At 43.3% G+C, this 23,702-nt stretch overlaps 1 protein-coding gene across 2 annotated transcripts; it reads left to right on the forward strand.

Annotated features, from left to right (window-relative positions):
• The first annotated feature begins 129 nt into the window (after positions 1-129).
• Positions 130-21,995, forward strand: PDAP1 (PDGFA associated protein 1). Of its 2 annotated transcripts, none has more exons than XM_030211040.1 (6): positions 130-347; positions 13,466-13,551; positions 15,647-15,748; positions 17,774-17,895; positions 20,591-20,742; positions 21,289-21,995. In XM_030211040.1, the coding sequence occupies exons 1-6, from the start codon at positions 335-337 to the stop codon at positions 21,345-21,347; spliced, it is 534 nt and encodes a 177-aa protein (XP_030066900.1). In that variant the 5' UTR covers positions 130-334; the 3' UTR covers positions 21,348-21,995. The 2 variants fall into 2 exon arrangements, with proteins under 2 accessions (XP_030066900.1, XP_030066898.1); XM_030211038.1 differs by having other exon boundaries at positions 138-347; positions 13,466-13,557.
• The last annotated feature ends 1,707 nt before the right edge of the window (positions 21,996-23,702 follow it).

Raw genomic sequence — 23,702 nt, forward strand, 5'->3', positions numbered from 1 at the left:
CTGTATTGCGTCAGCTTAGCCGTCAACCGAAATTGCCTGTCCAAAATAGCGTCATAAAAATTGGGTCTGGTAATTCCGGGCCGAATAATCCGCGTCACATCCGCCACGTGCACTCGTGTCGATCTGGCGGGTCGTTTCCCCCGTGTCTGCGTCGCTCGCGGATTACGGCGCTGAGGCCAGGGGGGCCGGAATCAGGAGCCGCCTCGGACGCCTCAGTCTGCAAGGCCCCCGAGCCCACTGCGCATGCGCTGCTGACAGCGAGCGGCGTTGGGCCTGCGGCCTTGCTCGGTGGATTCCCCCGTCTGTCTGTCTCTGTGGAGTGTCACTTCCAGTCATGCCGAAGGGAGGTGAGTGCGGTGGGGAAACGCGGCCTAGAGAGGAAGGACAATGGCCAGCAAGCGAGTGGGACTCCGGGAGGGAACAGGCTCCCCTGAAACTCCTTCCAGTGAGACCTGGCTCCACTGGGACTACTACTACTATTTATCACTTCTATAGCGCTACAAGGCGTACGCAGCGCTGCACAAACATAGAAGAAAGACAGTCCCTGCTCAAAGAGCTTACAATCTAATAGACAAAAAATAAAGTAATCAAATCAATTAATGTGAACAGGAAGGAGGAGAGGAGGGTAGGTGGAGGCGAGTGGTTACGAGTCAAAAGCAAAGAGGTGGGTTTTCAGTCTAGATTTAAAGGTGGCCAAGGATGGGGCAAGACGTAGGGGCTCAGGAAGTTCATTCCAGGCGTAGGGTGCAGCGAGACAGAAGGCGCAAAGTCTACTACTATTGGAGATTCTAGATGGAATGTTGCTACTACTACTACTACTATTTAGCATTTCTATAGCGCTACAAGGCGTACGCAGCGCTGCACAAACATAGAAGAAAGACAGTCCCTGCTCAAAGAGCTTACAATCTAATAGACAAAAAATAAATAAAGTAAGCAAATCAAATCAATTAATGTGAACGGGAAGGAAGAGAGGAGGGTAGGTGGAGGCGAGTGGTTACAAGTGGTTACGAGTCAAAAGCAATGTTAAAGAGGTGGGTTTTCAGTCTAGATTTAAAGGTGGCCAAGGATGGGGCAAGACGTAGGGGCTCAGGAAGTTTATTCCAGGCGTAGGGTGCAGCGAGACGGCTGTGTTCAACAGAGAGAGAGAGAGAGATGTAACCAGCCACCCAAACTCTGTTTAGCAGATGTGGGACGTGGACAAGGGCTCTCGAGTATCCATTAAGAAGCCTTCACTTGACCCTACTTGTCCCTCTAATTACCGACCCATCTCCCTCCTTCCTTTTCTCTCCAAATTACTTGAGCGTGCTGTTCACCGCCACTGCCTTGATTTTCTCTCCTCACATGCTATTCTTGACCCACTACAATCTGGTTTTCGCCCTCTCCACTCAACCGAAACTGCGCTTACTAAAGTCTCCAATGACCTATTACTGGCTAAATCCAGAGGTCAATATTCCAACCTCATTCTTCTTGATCTTTCCGCTGCTTTTGACACTGTCGATCACAGCATACTTCTCGATACCCTGTCCTCACTTGGATTCCAGGTGGATTCTGTCCTTTCCTGGTTCTCTTCCTACCTCTCCCTCCGCACCTTTAGTGTTCACTCTGGTGGATCCTCTTCTACTTCTATCCCTCTGCCTGTCGTCGTACCTCAGGGTTCTGTTCTTGGTCCCCTCCTCTTTTCTATCTACACTTCTTCCCTTGGTTCATTAATCTCATCCCATGGCTTTTCCTACCATCTCTATGCTGATGACTCCCAAATCTACCTTTCTACTCCTGATATCTCACCTTGCATCCAAACCAAAGTTTCAGCGTGCTTGTCTGACATTGCTGTCTGGATGTCTCAACGCCACCTGAAATTAAATATGACCAAAATCGAGCTTCTCATTTTCCCCCCCAAACCCACCTCCCCGCTCCCCCCGTTTTCTATTTCTGTTGATGGCTCTCTCATTCTCCCTGTCTCCTCAGCTCGAAACCTTGGGGTCATCTTTGACTCTTCTTTCTCCTTCTCTGCTCATATCCAGCAGACCACCAAGACCTGTCGTTTCTTTCTTTACAACATCCGTAAAATCAGCCCCTTTCTTTCCGAGCACTCTACCAAAACCCTCATCCACACCCTTGTCACCTCTCGTCTAGACTACTGCAATCTGCTTCTTGCTGGCCTCCCACTTAGTCACCTCTCCCCTCTCCAGTCGGTTCAAAACTCTGCTGCCCGTCTCATCTTCCGCCAGGGTCGCTTTACTCATACTACCCCTCTCCTCAAGACCCTTCACTGGCTCCCTATCCGTTTTCGCATCCTGTTCAAACTTCTTCTACTAACCTATAAATGTACTCACTCTGCTGCTCCCCAGTATCTCTCCACACTCGTCCTTCCCTACACCCCTTCCCGTGCACGCCGCTCCATGGATAAATCCTTCTTATCTGTTCCCTTCTCCACTACTGCCAACTCCAGACTTCGCGCCTTCTGTCTCGCTGCACCCTACGCCTGGAATAAACTTCCTGAGCCCCTACGTCTTGCCCCTTCCTTGGCCACCTTTAAATCTAGACTGAAAGCCCACCTCTTTAACATTGCTTTTGACTCGTAACCACTTGTAACCACTCGCCTCCACCTACCCTCTTCTCTTCCTTCCCGTTCACATTAATTGATTTGATTTGCTTACTTTATTTATTTTTTGTCTATTAGATTGTAAGCTCTTTGAGCAGGGACTGTCTTTCTTCTATGTTTGTGCAGCGCTGCGTATGCCTTGTAGCGCTATAGAAATGCTAAATAGTAGTAATAGTAGTAGTAGGAAGAGACACTGTCTGGAATATCTCTTAATAAGGGGGAGGAAGAGACACTGGAATATATTTTAATAAAGGAAGAGGAGGGGGGGGCACTGGAATATTTCTTAAGGGGGAGGAGGGGGTACTGGAATAGCTCTTAATAAGGGGGAGGAAGAGACACTGGAATATATTTTAATAGAGGAAGAGAAAGGGGGTACTGGAATATCTTTTTAATAGGGGAGAAGGGGTCACACTGGAATAGCTCTTAATGAGGGGGTACTGGAATATCTTTTTAATAGAGGAGAAGGGGTCACACTGGAATAGCTCTTAAGGGGGAGGAAGGGGTACTGGAATTTCTTTTTAATAGGGGAGAGGAGGGGGTCACACTGGAATATCTCTTATTAAGGGGGAGGAGGGGTACTAGAATATCTTTTTAATAGGGGCGAGGAGGGGTCACACTGAAATAGCTCTTTATAAGGGGGAGGAGGGGGTACTGGAATATCTTTTTAATAGAGGAGAGGGGTCACACTGGAATATCTCTTAATAAGGGGGAGGAGGGGGTACTGGAATATCTTTTTAATAGGGGAGAAGGGGTCACACTGGAATAGCTCTTAATAAGGGGGAGGAAGGGGTACTGGAATTTTTTTTTAATAGGGGAGAGGAGGGGTCACACTGGAATATCTCTTAAGGGGGAGGAGGGGGTACTGGAATATCTTTTTAATAGGGGAGAAGGGGTCACACTGGAATAGCTCTTAATAAGGGGGAGGAGGGGGTACTGGAATATCTTTAATAGGGGAGAAGGGGTCACACTGGAATAGCTCTTAATAAGGGGGAGGAAGGGGTACTGGAATTTTTTTTTAATAGGGGAGAGGAGGGGTCACACTGGAATATCTCTTAAGGGGGAGGAGGGGGTACTGGAATATCTTTTTAATAGGGGAGAAGGGGTCACACTGGAATAGCTCTTAATAAGGGGGAGGAAGGGGTACTGGAATTTTTTTTTAATAGGGGAGAGGAGGGGTCACACTGGAATATCTCTTAAGGAGGAGGAGGGGGTACTGGAATATCTTTTTAATAGGGGAGAAGGGGTCACACTGGAATAGCTCTTAATAAGGGGGAGGAGGGGGTACTGGAATATCTTTAATAGGGGAGAAGGGGTCACACTGGAATAGCTCTTAATAAGGGGGAGGAGGGGGTACTGGAATATCTTTTTAATAGGGGAGAAGGGGTCACACTGGAATAGCTCTTAATAAGGGGGAGGAGGGGGTACTGGAATATCTTTAATAGGGGAGAAGGGGTCACACTGGAATAGCTCTTAATAAGGGGGAGGAGGGGGTACTGGAATATCTTTTTAATAGGGGAGAAGGGGTCACACTGGAATAGCTCTTAATAAGGGGGAGGAGGGGGGTACTGGAATATCTTTAATAGGGGAGAAGGGGTCACACTGGAATAGCTCTTAATAAGGGGGAGGAGGGGGTGCTGGAATATTTTTTATAGGGAAGAGGAAGGGTGCTGGAATATATTTTTTTAATAGGGTAGAGGAGGGTTGCTGGAATATTTTTTATCAGGAAGAGGAGGGGTGCTGGAATATCTTTTTTTTAATAAGGGGGAGGAAGGGGTACTGGAATATCTTTTTAATAGGAGAGAGGAGGGGTGCTGGCATATCTTTTTTAATAGGGGAGAGGAGAGGTTATAGGACTGTCTTTTCATGAGAAGAAGGAGCACGTACAAGTCCCTGCTTTCTCGTGTTCTCAGTGCCGTATGTATGTATTCAGGTTATGGTCCTAGTGATTCTGCTTCATTCTGTGCCTGAGAATGAGTAGTTGAGAGGGAACTGGAGGGGGAGGAGCTTATGCCTTATTCTCTTTCTTCAATGAGAGGTAGTAATAAAAATGAGTCGCTGCCAGTTTTCATGACGTCAGGCAGACCAGGAGACTACATAATGTTGAAGGGATTAGATTTCTTTCTTTTTTTTTTTTTTGTTAATCCTAACTCATAAAATTCACATTTAATTTATTTCTCTCTTGCTCTCTTTATTTTTAATTTCTTTTCTTCTTTCAGTCTTGGGCTCTTTTAAATTGAAAGCAAACAGAAATGTATGTCTTTGTATTAGAATTGATAATAGACAAAAGTTAGTTGAATGAACATACATTAAAAACGTTTTGAGTGGAAAATTGTCCATTTTACTGCTGCAGTAAAAATGGCCTTAGTGCACAGAAAAAAATCCCACAGCCTGCTAGGGCCACTTTTTCTGACAGCTTTAGTAAAAGGACCCCTTAATCTGGAGGAAATGCTTTTGTAAAATCATGTTTTTAGTGCTTGCTTAAATTTTGTAAGGAATGTCTACTCCAAAGTGATGGGGCAACTACTTTAAAGCAAGAGACATGGGTTGTCTCAAACTTTACTGAATAATAGGAGGTATTTATTTTTTATATCCCACGTTATATCAAACAAGTTGAGGTTCAATGTGGCTAACAATAAACATTTGCGAAACGTACAGTACAATAAGTATTGGCATATGTAGTAATACAATACATAAACTTCACTACTATTGAATAACAAGAGCAAGTGTGAGCAAGGGATTTAATAAATAAAAATATTTTCAACATCTAACAAAATAAGAGATAATCTGTTACGTTTTAATGGATTACGCTGAGAATTCCATATCTTTGTACCTTGATAGGTAAAGCCTGATTTTGTTCAGCAGAGCGTAAAATACAGGCAGGGGTATAAGAAAATAAGTGCATTATTAAGAAATGAAGGAAGGCCTGTGTGGAAAGCTTTTCTTACCTATGATAAGTGTTTACGCTATTATTTTAAACTAATTGTAATTGATGTAGCTGAGACGATTTCAAGTCTGAGAGTAGAGAATAGCAGTAGCCCAATCTGGGAAGGACAAGGGAATAGACTAAGAGCTGCAGCGCTGTGATATCTATAAGAGGGACAAACAGAATGAAGATGTTGTAAAGAGCAGTTTTTTTATGAGGTTGGAAACATGAGTATCAAAACTAAGAGTTATCAATAGTGGCACCCAGAAGTTTAACAGAAACGTAGAGAGGGATGAGAGTGCCGCAGATTGGGAAGAGTGGGAGAGCTATCAGTAGAAAAGGGCACATCATTAATATGAAAGAGGAAGAATGAGCGCATTGGCTTGTGTGGCACAGCAGCCTACCTACCTTGATTGCCACCCGGGGGAAGCATCCCCCCCCCCCCCCATCCTCCAGATGCATCCCCACCCTCCTTCCGAGCAAGAGGGTTCCCTGCCCCCTCAGCTTCCTGTTCGGGACAGGGGACTGGCAGAGGTCTCCTCAGCCAGCCAGGCAGTACCGGCAGTTCCTGACCATCCGGTAAAAATTCATCGTTAGGGGAGACAGTCTTTTCTGTGCATCGCTAGGAAAACGGCTATGTAGTACTCTGAATGCACAGTTGAATGGTTGCACAGTTGAATGGTAAGTAGCTCATTTAAATAACTTGGGATGCAATTATCGTTAGCTGCTACAGTGACAGGAAAAGAGCATGCAGAGCCCCTTTGTGCATGTCTCACTGAGCTCCGTGCTCGCTTAACCGGCTACAGCCAGTATAAAACGCATGTTACTGGCTCGTTAGTTTTTATGCATCTGGGCTTGAGACTCTTATAAAACCTCAGCAGTTCTGTTCTCTACTATAGAAGAGCTAGTTTTTGAGAGAATTTGAATTGGGCAACAAGTAGGATGTATTCTCTTATTTTGCATACAAATGTAATTATATTGAACATAATAGCAATTATAGTAGTTGGATCATTTTTGTAAAGACTTTTAGTTTTTATTTATTTGGATTTAGCTGACCTTTTTTCAGTAGTAGCTCGAGGTGAATTACATTCGGGTACACAAGGTATTTCTCTGTCCCTGGAGAGCTTACAGTCCCTTCCTTTTCAATTAGGAAAGATATACAGATTAAAGTAACAGAATTGGGCCACTTCACTGTGCTGAGCTACCACCAATGCTAGAAACAAGACTAATTCAAATAGATGTCCTAAACTGTAGAAATGTCAAGAGCTACCATATACTGAGAACCAAAATCTTCCAGCAGGAGCGTTAAGATTTTTAGGAAACTGAAGACACCAACCAAAATTCTTGGAAACTTAGTTGATGTTTAAAAACTGTTTAAAAATTTGGCACTAGGTAAAGAGACTGGTGTTGGGAAATGTGGCATTCGATGGCAGGAGAAGGGATGAAGTAACATCAGCCACCAGCATGGATGCTTGAATCTGAGCTTTGGTACTCCGTGCTGTTTTTTCAGCGACAATCCCTCACCATCACAGCGAATTCCTGGCTAAACTGTGGCAATCTTACCATCTAAATATCACAGAAGTGCAAGAGTTCTTCAGCAAAGGAAGCTCTTCGCCAGTTTCGTTGCACAACCGGTTCAGCCCAGTCTTGCCAGGCATCCCTTGAACACCGCGTGGACTATTGAGTTGCCGGATAGCTCTGGCAGGCAAACTGAAAAGTGGAGGCGGGAAGTTCATGGGGTCCCTTCTGAGTTTTGTAAGCTGTTTCAAAATCTCACATCTGACTTCCAGACTGTGTAGGAGGACATTTCCGCAAAGCTTGATTCCTTAGCCAGGAAGTGCGTGATACGGAAGTGCAGGTTGAGGGCCTTGAAGTGGACGAGCACACTGAGGTGATCTTGGCAGGTGCAGAATAAGCATGATGGCTTGGTGACACAGCATGCTGAGTTCCTCTATAAGGAGTGGAGGAGTGGCCTAGTGCTTAGAGCACCGGTCTTGCAATCCAGAGGTGGCCGGTTCAAATCCCACTGCTGCTCCTTGTGATCTTGGGCAAGTCACTTAACCCTCCATTGCCTCAAGTACAAACTTAGATTGTGAGCCCTCCTGGGACAGAGAATTATCCAGAGTACCTGAATGTAACTCACCTTGAGCTACTACTGAAAAAGGTGTGAGCAAAATCTAAATAAGATGATTTGGAAAATCACTGCAGGCGTAACAGCTTGTACATTTAAGGCGTTCCGGATGGGGGTGCACAGTAAAGTGTGGCACAACTTGTACAGACCATCTGCAAGCAAGTGCTAGGGGTTGAGGACCTGTCCACGGATTTGGAATTGGAGAGGGCTCACCACACCCTCAAGCAGCCTCTGCCTAATAAGCCTAGAGATTTTGTTGTCTGCTTCATTAAGTATGCCGATAGGGAGCAGATCTTACAAAAGGCTCGTACTGGAGGGGAGATCCAGATTAATGGTCATGTCATATACACCTTTTACTAGAAAAGTTTTTTCTTCACTCAACGTGTAATTAAACTCTGGAATTCGTTGCCAGAGAATGTGGTAAAAGTGTTTAGCTTAGCGGAGTTTAAAAAAAAAAGTTTGGACTGCTTCCTAAACGAAAAGTCCATAGACCATTATTAAATGGACTTGGGGAAAATCCACTATCTGGGATAGGCAGTATAAAATGTTTTGTACTTTTTTGGGATCTTACCAGGTATTTGTGACCTGGATTGGCCACTGTTGGAAACAGCATGCTGGGCTTGATGGACCTTTGGTCTGTCCCAGTATGGCAATACTTATGTACTTATTCTATAAATGGTATCTCAAAATATAAACACTGAGCACTATTCTATAAAGGATCCACGCCTTTTATAGAGTAGCGGCTAAGCACATAAACAGCACCTAATTTAAGGCACCAGAAATTATGCCTTTTGAAAGCAGGTGTAAGTGCTAGCACCTAATGCAGATTAGGTCCGTTCTGTAACAATACGCATAAATTCTGGGAACGCTCCTGGCCTTGCCTCCTTGAATTTACATGCTTATACGATGCATGCATAAATCCAAACTAGTGCCAATTAACGCCAGTAATTAGCAGCCAGTGGCTCATTAGTTTATCTGCGTGTGCAAATTTAGCTGCCATATATAGAATCCTGGGGATACTGTATATGTTCTTTGGCTTTTTTTTTCCACTTCCTTCATTCTTTCAGAGCCCTGGTGGTAGCTGCAGCTGTTCACCCAGCTCCTTTTGTCCTGGCAGGCTGTTAGTGTTCTTCCTGGTTCCAGACCCGCTTCCTCCTGCCATCAAGTGCCACATTTCCCAACACTAACCTGTAAACCCGACCCCGAGGGGGTATTTTTCCTGATAGTAGGTCAATCGCACAAACTCTCTGTAGGCTGGCAGCGTGTCTGCTTCCTTTTTACAGAAGACCTCGACAGGGTATATAAGAGAGGAAGGCCATGGGGTACAGGAGGTTGTAGAGGAGTCACCGACCCCAGCAGTCTGAGAGGCTTGTCTGGTGTTAAAACAGGAGTGGAAGCATGAAGGCTCCCAGGCCACAATACCGTTAGATCTCCAACTGATATGTGGCGAGTGACATTGTAGCCAAGCAAGTCCTAAGATCCGTGGGTGTATGGACTTTGCTAGTTTAAGAAACTGAATGTCCTTTTGATGTAGGGCTCTACCCTGAAGAGACAAAGGAGCCGAAGTGGAATTCATAAGACCTGGCAATACGTCTCTTTGGATTGAGGAACTGTGTAGTGGGGCAGACAAAGGTAAAGTTGGAATTCGGTATTTCTGGACCAGGTCTCCATCAATGAAATTCCAAGCAGATACTTTACCTAGTGCCAACTTTTAGGTGGCTTGTTACACAAGTCTTTTTCCTACTGTTGGTGTTTGTATGTTGTTTTTTGTAAGGTCTTAAAGACCTATAAGTGCATTCACTCTGCAGCTCCTCAGTATCTCTCATCTCTCCCTACATTCCTGCCCGGGAACTCCGTTCACTGGGTAAATCTCTCTTATCTGCACCCTTCTCCTCCACTGCTAACTCCAGACTCCGTTCCTTTTATCTTGCTGCACCATATGCCTAGAATAGACTTCCTGAGCCGGTATGTCAAGCTCCATCTCTGGCCGTCTTCAAATCTAAGCTAAAAGCCCACCTTTTTGATGCTGCATTTAACTCCTAACCCTTATTCACTTGTTCGGAACCCTTATTTTATCATCCTCACTTTAATATTCCCTTATCTCTTGTTTGTCCTGTTTGTCTGTCCTAATTAGATTGTAAGCTCTGTCCAGCAGGGACTGTCTCTTCATGTTCAAGTGTACAGCGCTGTGTACATCCTAGTAGCGCTTTAGAAATGATAAGTAGTAGTAGTAATCTTGCATTCTAATCTGTGGACCATTTTTGATATGTTATAACCCTTGTAGGACTGCAAGTCTTTCACCTATAACTAGTTGCTACTATGCTTAATACATTAAGGATAAACATGAGATGTCTCATCATCTTTTTGATGACGTGTTAAAACAATAACTGATACTATCAACTGAGCTTTGCACAATTTCTTCCCCTGCTCCATGCTGATTTGTAAAGAAGCAGCAACATTTACATCCCTTACTTGGAACAATGTACGTTTGTAACTTTTATTTGACGTAAATCTAAAGAGGAACACTAAGTTCCTTATTTTGATACACTAAGGGGCGTTTTCGATATGACATCTAAGTCCAATTTAGAACAGTTTGCTGAAAACATCCAAAAATCGAGTGGCGAATATAGCGATTTTCGAACCAGAAAAACATCAGTGTTTTTGTTTAGAAAATAACTGTTTTCCAGCTGTTTTCTGTGCTCAGTGTCTCTCTTTTTTGGTACTATTTTCTAACAAAAATCTTCTAGGAAGAAACGTACAAAAATAGCCATTGGGGTGTACGGGGTGGGGGGGAATCATTCTTAGTAGACTGGTAACAGATATCCCAGCACAGCAGTGGGCCACAGGGGGGGCACTGCAGTGGACTTCAGACAAGATCCTAGGTACAAATCTCTCCATTACTCCCTTATATTATACTAGCCGTTCAGCCCGTTAAAACGGGCGAGTTTTTTGTTTTTAAAAATGTAGTGGAATAGCTGGATGTCCAGCATTTCTTCTCTCTCCCTTCCCATCCATCCATGTGCATCTCCTTTCTCTGTGTTCCCTCCCCTCCATCCATGTCCAGAATGTCTCTCCCCTCCATCCATGTTCAACAATTCTCCTCTCTCCCTGCCCTCCCCTCCATCCATCTATGTCCAGCAACCCTCTTCTCTCCCCTGACCTCCAGCCATATCCAGCAACCCTCTTCTCTCCTCCCCTCCCATCCGCTCCATCTACCCGTGTCCATCAGTTGTTCTCTCCCCTGCCCTCCATCCTCTGGCTCCCATCCATGTCCACCCATCCATGTCCACTCTGCCACCTTTGACCCCCCCCCCCCTTTCCGCCTTTGCCGTGTCCTACTAACTTACTTGCCTAAGACCTCCCGTGAGTCCTGTCGTCAGTTCGCCTCCATCGCTGCATCCATTTCCCCCTCAGTTCCGCCTCCTCCCTCCTCCTCCGATTTCCATGTCCAAGACCTCCTCCCTTTTGGGCTCTGCTGCTGGTGGAGGCGGGGCTTGGACTTTTGCGCTCTGTGTTCGGTCTCTACTGCTCATTTGCGGGTGAGTCGGTCACTTCTCATTTATATAGATTGATAGCCCAGCAGGAATAGCAAAAAAATGTACTGTACTCAACCGAACACCAATATAATAGCCCTTAAGCCTGCAGGTGTCACCTATAAGTAGGTACAGTAGATATTTTGTGGTGCTCACAATCTCCACCCAATTAGAGTGGAATATGGGACTGGGTCCCCTTCTCTACAGTGCACTGCACCGACCACTAGGCTACTTCAGGGACCTACTTGCTGTTGTAAGAGGAATGGCCATTATATGTGCAGCTGTCATACAGCCTGGTATATACTGTCACTTTCACCTCTTAGGGGAGTGGAGGAAGTCAGTGACCACTGGGGGATTAAGGAAGGGGGGTCAGGCCTTTGTCCTTCCAGTGGTCATCTGATCAGTTCAGGTACCTTTTTGGCACTTAGTCATTATTAAAATGGTCCAGCCTAAAACATCATTTTTACAGTGTTCTATTGCAGAAAAATATCTACATCATAAGCCCACCCTAGTCCCGCCCAAAACATGCCTCCAACACGCCCCCTTGAGATTAAGACGAACTGCATAGAAAACCATCTTAAAATGGGTTTCAAAAATAGCTATTTGTGTGTTTTGGCAAAAAAAAAAAAAAAAAATCCATCTGCAGCTTTATTCCACTTTTTAGATGTTTTTCTGTTTTGAAAATGAGGCCTTATATCAGCCAGGTAAAAGTTGATGTTGCCCATTGCTTTTACAAAGTTTGTCTTTACATGCTTTGATGTGGTTTTCTTAACAGCAAAGCAAAATTAGGAGGGTAGCTATTAAGGTGTTGTAACTATAACACGTGGAATTTACCCCTTGATACGTGTTAAACGGTAATAACATGGAGCGGAGTAGCAGCCTATTGGTTAGTACAGTGAACTTTGATCCTGGGGAACTGAGTTCGATTCCCACTGCAGCTCCTTGTGACTCTGGGCAAGTCACTTAACCCTCCATTGCCCCTGGTACAAAATAAGTACCTGAATATATGTAAACTGCTTTGAATGTAGTTGCAAAAACCTCAGAAAGGCGGTATACTACTACTACTATTTAGCATTTCTATAGCGCTACAAGGCATACGCAGGGCTGCACAAACATAGAAGAAAGACAGTCCCTGCTCAAAGAGCTTACAATCTAATAGACAAAAAATAAATAAAGTAATCAAATCAATGTGAACGGGATGAAAGAGAGGAGGGTAGGTGGAGGCGAGTGGTTACGAGTCAAGTCCCATTTCCATATTACCATACCATACGTTATTTTTAGCACTGGATACATAGTAATGAGATGCAAAGCATTCAAAACATCTCATTACTATGTAAATTGATTCCCAGTTGCGATTGCCCTGCTGGTGCTAGGTTCAAAATGGTTCCAGGAAGCGATAGTGGTAGTCTCATAAAAGGCCCTTATATGGCAGTAAATTGCCCCCCAGTGATAGAACTGTGAAACTATCACTACAGCAAGTGCAGAAGCAACTGGGGATAGGTCCTGCCCCATACCTATTAGACCCCAAGGATTAATAAAGATGGGTGGGGTAGCTTGAGAGGAGAGAGAGCCCTTTGAGAGGCATTGGGAGGGTAGAATGGATATTTGAGGTGAGGGGGTGCAACAGGGGTAGGGAGGGCTAACTAATGCCCAGTCACATTAAAATGTGGCTCGGGAGCATCAGGCTGTGGCTTTGCAACTTGATTCTCCCGGGCAGTATGAATTTGCAGAACTTTCAAACTGTTATTTATGTACCATGACCACAGGTTGATCACTCCCATGAGAAATTAAGGTGTGACTTTTTACCGCACCTTGATAACTAACCCCCTCCCCCTTAATGTGAATTGTATCAGCTATGTTATTTCAAGTCTTCTGTTAGCAATGATTTCAAAATGATGAGATTGCTCTGACTTCATTTCTATAGTTTTTGTTTCTTACTAATTTCAAAAATATAGATGGTTTGCTATGATTTTGACTAAACAACCTGCACCTTGAAGGGGGTGGGGCTTTGGTTATTCTCCCCTTAAAATGGAGGAAAGATCTAGAGCCCAACCTTATTAAATGAATGTTTGGCTCTGGAATTTCAGCACATTTGACTCTGTTCTTATTCAACATTCTTAGTTATAGAAAAGCCACAGCACGAGTATCTCTGCTTTTGAAATTTCAATTATGTATTCATGTTCTCATTTTAAGTTGTGCAGAAAAGTACATTCTTCAATTACTGATATCAAGAAGGACAGTCAGACTTACTAATAAACCAATTTTCACCTTACCAGGTAGGAAAGGAGGCCATAAGGGCCGAGCCAGGCAGTACACAAGTCCTGAAGAGATCGATGCCCAACTTCAAGCAGAAAAAGAAAAGGCACGGGCAAGTATTCTTTCAACTTCCTTGATGCTGGAAGGAGAGGGTTGTCATTAGTTGGAAAGAGCGGGGAGAGCACACCAGATATGACATTCTGTGGTGTGTAGGATCAGGAACACCAAACAGGAAAAACCTCTACGTTGAATCCACACGGCACAAGAAAAGTAGAGGCTGACCACAGACTGAACCAACCTTCTCACAAGCACCATTTCCTTGCCGCCATGCTGGTGGTTTTTTTTTTTTTCTCTCCTCCAAGCTGGTTTGTGGAGGAAACTTGATTTCATAGAGTTCACCTTTGTTTGTAATTCTGTTTGTTTGCACTCTGTGAATCTCCTTTGTGACCCCTGAAGCAGACACCTTGGTGCGTCAAAACACAGACCGTGTCTGGTCCCTTGAATGAGGCGTTTTGCCCAGCATTATCTCCTGAGTTGGTTCAGTCTGTGGTCAGCCTCTACTTTTCGTGTATTCTGTGGTGTGTGAGCATCTCTGTGTCTTGAGGAAAGACATAAGAACTGCAATCTAGATATGACGTTCTGTGCTGTGTGAGCGACCCGTCTTCCCAATCATTGTTGCTTCATGAGGATTTCTTATTCTTCTTTTGATTTCTGAAGTGTCTGCTGCTATGCAATGGCCCAGTCTCTTTACAGTACATTTAGAAAAAATAGTATACACAAAACCTAAATAAGAGTTAACAATTAAAAATCCATTTAAAGGGCTCATCAGAGAGCCATGTCTCTTTCAAACTTTGTAAAACGCCAGCTGATCTGTACATAACCCCAACTCCACAGGAGCCTTATTCCATAAATAGGGAGCACAACATGAAAAGGCTGTTCTCCATGGCTCTCGGTGCATTTCATGGTAGAAACAGCAGGGTAGCCCCTGTGGGCCTTCCTGTGAAGAACCCAACGCCCCATTTGGCTGATAACAAATCAATCTCTCGTTTAAATAAAGAGTATTTTCCTTAAAAAGAGCTTGACAGGGTGAAGTAGGTTACAACTTGATCCAGGATAAAACTGAGAACCAATTAAGGGCTTCCAGTGCCAGACGGTTTAAAATCCAGAATTCTTTTCTTGCTGCGCTCTAAGCTGTTTATGGAGACCCAATAATAGTGTTATAGTCTAAGCAATTATATAGTAAAATATAACTAGTAAGGTCTTCAGGAGACAGATAAGGTTGCAAGACAGGCAGAGTTTTGCCATCTTGTTGTTATTTATCTGCTTTGATAGGTCAGAGTGCAGGGTTACCCCAGCTCTCACAATTCGGGGTGTAGAAGCAATGCCATATCTGTAACTTTGTATACAAGGTTCAAGGAATAGTATATTTGGGCCATGTAATCCAGTTTTGTTAGTATTCAGAACTGGAAAATCCAAAATTGTCAATAAAGATCCAGTTAACGTCTTCAAAACATCTTCTTAGTTAATCCCAAACTGAACCGGAAGTCTCCCAAAGGTCACGTATGTATGTCAAAGCACATAGGACTGTAAAAAAGCACCATCAGATGAGATTGAAGTATATATAACTCACTGTCCTGTAATTATTAAAAAAAAAAAAAAAAGTAAAGATAATGAAACTGAAAGAAAAATAACCTAGTGGTTAGAACAGTGAGCTGAGAACCAGGGCTTAAATTCTGCATTTTCTACCAGTGCTTCTTGAGGCCTTGGGCAAATTACAACCCTCCTTTGCCTCAACTATAAAACAGATTGTGAAACACTCTTGGACCCAAAGTTATGAAAGTGAGATTTTAAATGTATCTAAAAATCCAAAGATGACTTTGATTCTTTACTACAGAGAGCTTGCAGAAACCTCTCTTAATAATGGAGCAGTGCCATCCCATAATCAAAAACATTTAGCCCACATGCAAATATTTTTAGTAACACTAAGAATTTTTAAAGATCTGAATGCGCCTGTGCTGTTAGACATTCTCTGTTGACACCTTATCAATAGATCCTGGAGAGGTCCTAAGAATCTTACACATTGGTATAGGTGTGTTGTAGATCTAACCCTTTTGCTGGGCTCAGTCTTTAACAACAAAGATGCATTTAATACCGTCAGCATACCAGTCAATGGTAATTGTTAGAACATCTGTCCCTCACAGCAAGAAGAGGAGATGAGTGATGGTGGCGGCGAGGGGGCAGCAGGGTGTCCAGCAAAGGAGAAAAAGGACTCTGACGAAAGTGAGGACGATGAAGATTACCAGGTTAGTTCTCAGTCTCTATATCTGAGCAAGTTATTAAACGTTGCAGAAGCTCTCGGTCAACCAAGTGTAAAGCTTGCATTGACGAGGTTGGATTTCTCCAGGCACTGAATAGGGACATTCGTCCTGGTCGGTTACTGCCATATTGAATTGTAACATTATTTAACATAGCACCTAGTCCTTGAAGAAATTTGATGCCATACTGCGAGTAGCTCCCCTGATACAATTGCTGTAATTCTTCCTGGTTTTGCTAATGCAGAGTTGCAGTGTGACATTTCATGATGCTTTGTCACATGTACTGTGGTCAGAGTGCTGTCTTATGTCACAGACAAAAATGAAAAGCAGTACCAGCTGGGACAGGAGCAGGGGCGCGTAGCCTGTCAACAGATTTTGGGTGGTCCTAGGCAGGAAGTGGGTGGGCACCAAGTGTTCTTCTCCCCTCCATCACCACCACCAAAAAAATATCTCAGCACGCTTTTTTCCACCTTGGCAGTTTGCAACAGGCATTCGATGAAAACTGAGAGTGCGCAGGTGCCAGTATCATGGAGAGTAGTGTTTTCGTTACCATCAGGGGGAAGTGTTCAGCTGGTGGACCTTGGGATCTCCACCAGCTACCACTAAACATGTGCTACTGTTGGGTGGGCCTGAGCCCTAAGTGGGTGGGCCATGGCTCACCCAGGCCCACCTGTGGCTACGCCACTGGACAGGAGGCTTCAGTGTTAGGGAGAGGGGCATAAGGGATTAGCACTCACACTATCAGTAAATCAGAAACTAGCAAATTCCTCTCTATTGTAGTATCACATTTGTAGAAGATAAGTCAAAGATGAACTGGGGGCCTATAGTAGGACAGGAGGAATGGTGTTGGTCAAACTGATTTAGCCTTAATCCTTATCTGTCCTCTGTTTATGTTTCAAACACAGAAAAGCATCCATGTTCATGTCTATAATGTGGGACTTGACGTAGATGTCACAGCTGTTTGTAGGTCTCCGCTTGGGATGGTGGTGTCTCCTACTCATAGACCTCACTATAGTAGGGGGGAACTAATGGTTATCCCAGTTAATCAGAAGATGAGAAAATAGCCAGTGGACCACTCAGTCTTCCTGGTTATCCTTCTCTCCCAGTTGTCCCTAGGTTCATTTCACTTATTGTGCCATGAGAATGAACCAGCGGAAGAGTGGCCTAATGGTTAGTGACTGCGTCGGGTTCGATTCCCGCTGCTGCCTGACGGTCAGAAGTGAGTTGAGATCCCGGGGAACTGGGTTCAATTCCCTTTGCAGCTCCGTACGACCCTGGGCAAGTCACTTAGCCCTCCGTTGCCCCAGGTACAATATACTTGTGAGCCCATTAAGGGGAGAGTGCCAGTACCTGAAAAAGAAAATTGTAAACCACCTAGATCTGGGTAGTATATAAATACTAAGAAAAAAAAAACCAATTAGATTATAAATTACCCATTAAATGAAACATTGTTTGCTTTTTTACTTTCAAAGGGATGATTTTTTTTTTTTTTTTTTTTTTAAATTGTGGTTTATTGCACTAAAGACAAAAAAAGCAAGAGCAGCTTTGGTAATCTATAAAGTTCATTGGTTTGCAGTCAGCTACCTTGGAAGAAACTTTTATGGGGAAGAGGGTGTGATCCATGTTTTACCAGCTTAGGGAGGGAAGGCCTGTCTTCCGCAAATCTCTTAAGACTTATCTCTTCAACAAGGCCTACAATGAGATCCGATAGCCACAGTAATCCTCCCCACCAACCCACTCAGTTAAGAAAACCCACCTCCTATTATTACCCTAACCACTCCCTTCCTTCTTCTTCCTTCCCTCACTTAATTTCTACACAATACTAAATGTATCTGCTATCCTGTAATGACAATGTTTACAAAACTATGTAAGCCACATTGAGCCTGCAAATAGGTGGGATAATGTGGGATACAAATGCAATAAATAAATATGATCCTGACAGTCAAACAGGAATCTTCTTGTCAGTTCTTCAGAGATAACAGGTGGGGTTTTTTTTTCCTTTCTGAATCCTAGCAAAAGCACAAAGGCGTAGAAGGGTTGATAGACATAGAGAATCCCAATCGAGCAGTTCAAACAGCCAAAAAAGTAACTCAGCTGGATCTCGATGGGCCAAAGGAACTGTCTAGGAGAGAGAGGTAACAATTCTGCTTTTATTTCTAATATCCAGGGGGGGGGGGGGGCTTCTTTCCCATTCCTTCAATGCGAAATAGGCTGCCCAACAGTACTGTGCTCTTTTTCCTTGCTAGGAAGGGGCTGGCATTGCTGACTAGGCCCGGAAGTGTTGCACGTGTAAGTGGATAGTACTGTTGGCTTGTGATAAAAGATTGAAAGCTTAACCGAGATGAGCTAGTTCACTTTCCACGTCATACCACAGTGTGGTTCTGGGGTTCAGCATCAGGTACCATTAAAGCACTTTAGTAATTGAAATCCTTATTGATGTGCCTGCGTCTCCTTGGACTTTACTGTTTAGAATGGAAGCAAAGACTGGATGTCATTATTAAGCAAAACCAGATGCACCCTAAAGGAGAGAAGTTATCAACGTGGGCTACGATTTAAGACCGGTTATTTTACCACTAACTTGTGCTAGTTTAGCTCAGGTCCCATTTTATGCAATGAGACCCAATTATTAATAACTGGAATAAACAGTAAAATAGCATGTCTCAACTGTAGCCCATAAAGGATCATGGACTTCATATACTGCCTTTCTGAGGTACAACCAAAGCGTTTTACATATTCCATGCAGGTACTTTCTCTGTCCCTACTGGCCTCACAATCTTGTTTTATGTATCTGGGGCAACGAAGGGTTAATTGACTTGCCCAGAGTCACAAGGAGCTGCATTGGGAATTGAACCCAGTTATCCAGGTTCTCATCCCACTGCACTAACCATTAGACGACTCCTCCACTTCATGTTGATAACTTCCTCCCCCCCACACCCTCCCCTTAATGGATTGTGGTGGTCTACAGGAGGGCTCAGCCTGCTGGGGTTATGTCATGTCATCGCCAGCCTCAAGTTTCATTGTGTTACACATCACGTGGTCATCGGTACATGGGGGAGGGATAGCTGGATATAGGTAAATTCTAAACTGTCAACCCAGTTTGGGCCAAGGATCCTTCAGGACCTTAGAATTTGTCTGGGTTGGACCTGAAGACATTACTGCAGGGGTGAAAGCAGTCATTGATTCAGTACTTTGTGCCATTATTCTCAACCCTGGTATTCATTTCGTCATGTGGCCAAATGGCTGGTTGCCACAGCTGATTCCAGAGAAAATGATCTTGATTCTTTGCAGGCCACACAACATCACGGTAGCCCATCATACAGAGCTGATACAGAAAGTAAAGTAAAACACACACTTTTTCTGGTTCGAATACTCAGTGTATTTTTTCCCATTGCCTGTGCTGTTTATAACATACTGTTTCTATTTATTTAATAATTATACCATAGTTATTCCTGATAGACTAGAAAACACTCACTGGGGAATGCAACTATTTTGGCCGCAGCGCATATGTTAGTTTTGTGTGATCTTATCTTTCAGCCTACATTGTAAGGCCTCACTAGTAGTGCTGGCTTTGCAGAGATCCAGACTGCCCCAATTTGACTGCCCCTATCGGACCGACCCTTCACTTGTCTATTAGATTGTAAGCTCTTTGACCAGGGAATGTCTCTCTTTGTTAAATTGTACAGCGCTGCGTAACCCTAGTAGCGCTCTAGAAATGTTAAGTAGTAGTAGTAGATCTCATAACTGCACAGTTGTTCTGTGCAAGGTTTAATGTAAGCAAACTAACATTTTGGACTCGGAGGAAACTTTCTTAAAATTCCATATTGGAATCAAGGTCAGCAAATAAGCTGCAAATGATCCATTAGTCCGATATAAAAGTAATATATTTTGTGGCCAACTTTCCAGAGAGATTTCCTCTATATAAGGTTAATGTAGATTGAGTCTAGAATTCAATATAAAAGCCAATCGCTGATAAACCCTGACGCACCAGAAAAAATGAATAATGTCAAAACAAAATCTTGCTCACACAGCACCAGAACCTAACTATCTTAAACAAAAGAACCTCAAATAGATTAGCATTACATACTGGAGATTAACATGTCTGTCTTTGGGGCCTACAGATTAGAAGGTTTCTTCCATTGTGTGTTTATATGGGGAAGAATGCTTGGATCATGAGGCTCTTTATGTGCGTTTGAAGGGTGGAGCTCCAGTGTAGACTTTGTGATAGTGGGGCGCACATTCTTTCAACCTGTTCAGACAGGTTAGTCTAAGGGACTTGGCATACTGTAGAAAAAGTTGTCAGGGTGGGGAGAGAGAGAGAGTGTTACATTGTGCCTTGCCAGGAGGCATCGCATGTTGCTGCAGTTAGTATAGTAACACGCAGAGCCGATTTATCAAAGGGGTTTTGACATTCTGTGCCTAGGGAGAAAAGCTTTGATAATTCAGGTCTTTAGAGTTCTATTTTCCATCTGCCTCAAATGTATTTATTTTTAAGGAAAAAGAAATATGCTGTTCTCTCTAAGCCTCGTAGTGTCTCTCTTGGTACCAGCCATAATCAGGCAGTTCATAATCACGTCAGCTGGTGATCTTTCAAAACTAGTCCAGAATTCTATTAATTTGAGGTAGGACTCTGAGGGGTATGATCCTTTTTATTGGACCAGCATAAGAATTGCTCGGGTGTTCAGATCCCTAACATGAAAACTACTAGTTCCTGCCATTCTGAATCCTTAGTTTGGGAAGTTATTGCAGTTCTTCAATTTAATTTAATTTTTTTTTTTCTGTGTTGAAGCATCCTCTACCCGAATAATTCAGATTGTTGTTTCACTTAACCAGAGAAGAAATAGAAAAACAGAAGGCTAAAGAAAGGTACATGAAAATGCATTTAGCTGGTAAAACAGAACAAGCAAAAGCAGACCTGGCTCGGCTAGCCATCATACGGAAACAGAGAGAAGAGGCGGCCAAAAAGAAAGAGGAAGAAAGGAAAGGTGAGGGTGTGGCTCCGAGCTTCTTCTCTTAGTGGTCCTGTTACGCTGCAGGATTAGGTTAGGTCTAAGATGAAATGGGATTATTGTCCTCTAATTGTAAGACTGGAGATGCCTGTTCCCTCCAGATCAGGAATAACTGAAGAGAGTTAAGTGGGCTGTATTTCCTTTCCTTTCTAGGGCATCATGGTTAACGGATGTCCTGCTGGGTCAGACCAGTGGTCCTGCATCTTGTCTCTGACAGGAGCAGCCTGACAGCTCCCAAAAGGAAAAATTTATTCCATATTGCTTTCCTCTAGAAGTAAAGCAGCATCTATGTGGATAATAATTATTTATGGACCTGCTTTCCAGAATCTTTTTCAAATCTATTTTAAACCCAGCTGTATTTCTAGCCGTGACAACAATGGCATGAGCTAATTGTGCAGTGACTACAGCAATACCTGTATTTGTTTCAAACTTGCTCATAGTCAGTTTCATGGCGTGTCCTCTAATCCTAGTGCTGTTTCAAAGGATAAATAACCATGCAGTGTTTTGTTTTTTTCTCCTCAGTGAAAGATGCAGCAGCTGTGCCAGCCAAAGGAATGCAGTCTCTGTCCCTTAATAAATAGCAGCTGTGGGAGGCAAGATCTACCAAGGAACTGTGCCCAATGCCTAACAGGAACTCTGCCGCCTTGCACACTACCCAGGCTCCACCTGGGAGTGTAGTGCAACATTGCTGTTAAACCTCCAGGGGGCACTGTGCCCACGTGTTCCCCTGGGCACAGCATTCCATCACCTGGCCACAGCTCTGGTCATCAGATCAGCATAAAGACTGAAAGCAAGCTCTTTCTGCACCCGAAAGGATGAATGTGTTCATTGTTTTTAGGATTAACATAACCTAGCTGCAGGGAGGGATAAGGAAATAACGCTTCATATTAGATTTAAAAATGTAGTATTTTTTTTGGTAGGAATTAGTGAAGGAGATGTAACTTGCTGGTATTTTCAGGATACTCTCTGAGTACATGCTAACATGGCATTCACATATTCTGAGAGACTAGTCTCATGGATAGGGATTATTCCTCAAAGGGTCTGGATTCATTCTCGCATCCCTCTTCTGCCCATGTTCTTCCGCGACATCAGGGGTGGTGTCAGTTTTTAAACTTCCCTCCTCCTTTTTCTCAGAATTTCTTGAATTAACTGTACAATACCCAGGTCAAAAATTCTCATCACATAAGAATGTGTGTATTTGGCTGATTAAAATTTAAATTATCAAAAAAGGCTTGTTTCCATACAATTATTTTTAGTGGTGGATTTGGATTTAATTACTCACCTTTTTGAAACCTATGTTCAAGGCAAGTTAACATTCAGGTAAATTTCTTGGGTCTTTTTCAAGCCCTCTCTGGTGCCATCTAAGTTAGTACCTGGGATAAGCAGTATAAAATGTTTTGTACATTTTGGGGATTTTTTGGGATCTTGCCGGGTATTTGTGACCTGGATTGGCCACTGTTGGAAACAGGATGCTGGGCTTGATGGACCTTTGGTCTTTCCCAGTATGGCAATAATTATGTACTTATGCCCAAGCTGATGTATCTGCTGATCCACTCCTCCGATCTGTTCAGGTATGTTCTGTTTTATAGATATGTATTTCTTTTGTTCCAGCTGGAGAACTTGTAAAGCAAAGTGCTCTGGCACTTTGCATTCCCTTTCGTCAGGCTCTTACTTTCTGGGTAGAAACAACTTTGAGATTTGTTGTGCAGGTTGGGGAATGTAGGATTCTCTAATTTTCCCATTAGCCTCAGAAAAACCCTTTGCATGGTATCGGTATACGAAATGTGTACTTGTTGCTCACTGATTTCTCTCCTTTTAGAAAGCCTTAGGGATCTGTTTATGAAAGGGCTACCCAAAATCTATCCATTTTCGCTTCCACTCTCCCTTGGGGTATTCATTTATAATTCCGCTATCTTGGGATGAGCAAGATGCATGCATACGCACGCTTACACTTACTAGTTTAATGCATACTAACGTCATTATAGATTTAGACTCAAGTGAGCTGTTTGTAGAACTTAAATAGGACCATTAACTTTTATTTCTGGAGTCTTTTAGGTTTAGGTTACCAGCGTAAATAAACATGAATAAAGGGTGAGCCGGTTGATGTAGTGTATCTAGATTTTCAGAAAGCATTGGACAAAGTCCCTCCATGAGAGACTCTCTTGAGAAAATTAAAAACCCTTGAGATAGAAGGCAATGGTCTGTTGGACAGAAAACAGAGGGTAGGGTTAAATTGCCAGGTATCTCAGTGGAGGAGGGTGATGAGTGGAGTGCCCCAGGGATTGAATAGGTCTGAGAAATCTGCAAATTTTAAAGTTGTTAAACACATGCGCAGATTGTGAAAAATTGCAGGAAGAAGTTGGAAGACTGGGTCATCCAAGTGGCAGGTGAGATTTAATGTGGGCAAGTGCAAAGTGATGCACGTTGGGAAGAATAGTCCGAATGGTAGTTATTTGATACTAGGTTCCAGCCCTAGGAGTCAGCACCCAAGAAAAAGAACTAGATGTCATCGTGGAGACTGAAATCTTCTGCCCAGTGTGTGGTGATGGCTAAAAACGCAAACAGAATGTTAGGAATTATTAGAAATGGGATGGTAAATAAGACCAAGAATATTATAATGCCTCTATGTTGCTTCATGGTGTGACCACGCCTTGAGTACTGCGCAATTTTGGTCTCTGTATTTTAAAGATCTAGCAGAATTAGAAGAAGTTAAAAGAGAGGCAAGCAAGGAGATGGAGCTCTTCTCAGATGAGGAAAGGCTTAAGAGGTTAGGACTCTTCAGCTTGGAAAAGAGACAGCTGAAGGGGATATAATAAGAGATCTACAAAATACTGATACTGAGTGGTGAAGAATGGGTAAAAGTAAATCAATTTTTCTACTCTTTCAAAAAGTACAAAGACTAGGGGACACTCAAGGAAGTTACATGGAAATACTTT

This window comes from Microcaecilia unicolor, chromosome 8 (genome assembly GCF_901765095.1).
Source record: "Microcaecilia unicolor chromosome 8, aMicUni1.1, whole genome shotgun sequence".
In the NCBI taxonomy this organism is placed as follows: domain Eukaryota; kingdom Metazoa; phylum Chordata; class Amphibia; order Gymnophiona; family Siphonopidae; genus Microcaecilia; species Microcaecilia unicolor.

Coding starts and splice junctions, on each gene's coding strand:
- PDAP1 (XM_030211038.1), top strand. Junction 17,896..20,590: donor GAACTGTCTAGGAGAGAGAG/GTAACAATTCTG, acceptor TCACTTAACCAG/AGAAGAAATAGAAAAACAGA. Junction 20,743..21,288: donor GAAAGAGGAAGAAAGGAAAG/GTGAGGGTGTGG, acceptor TTTTCTCCTCAG/TGAAAGATGCAGCAGCTGTG.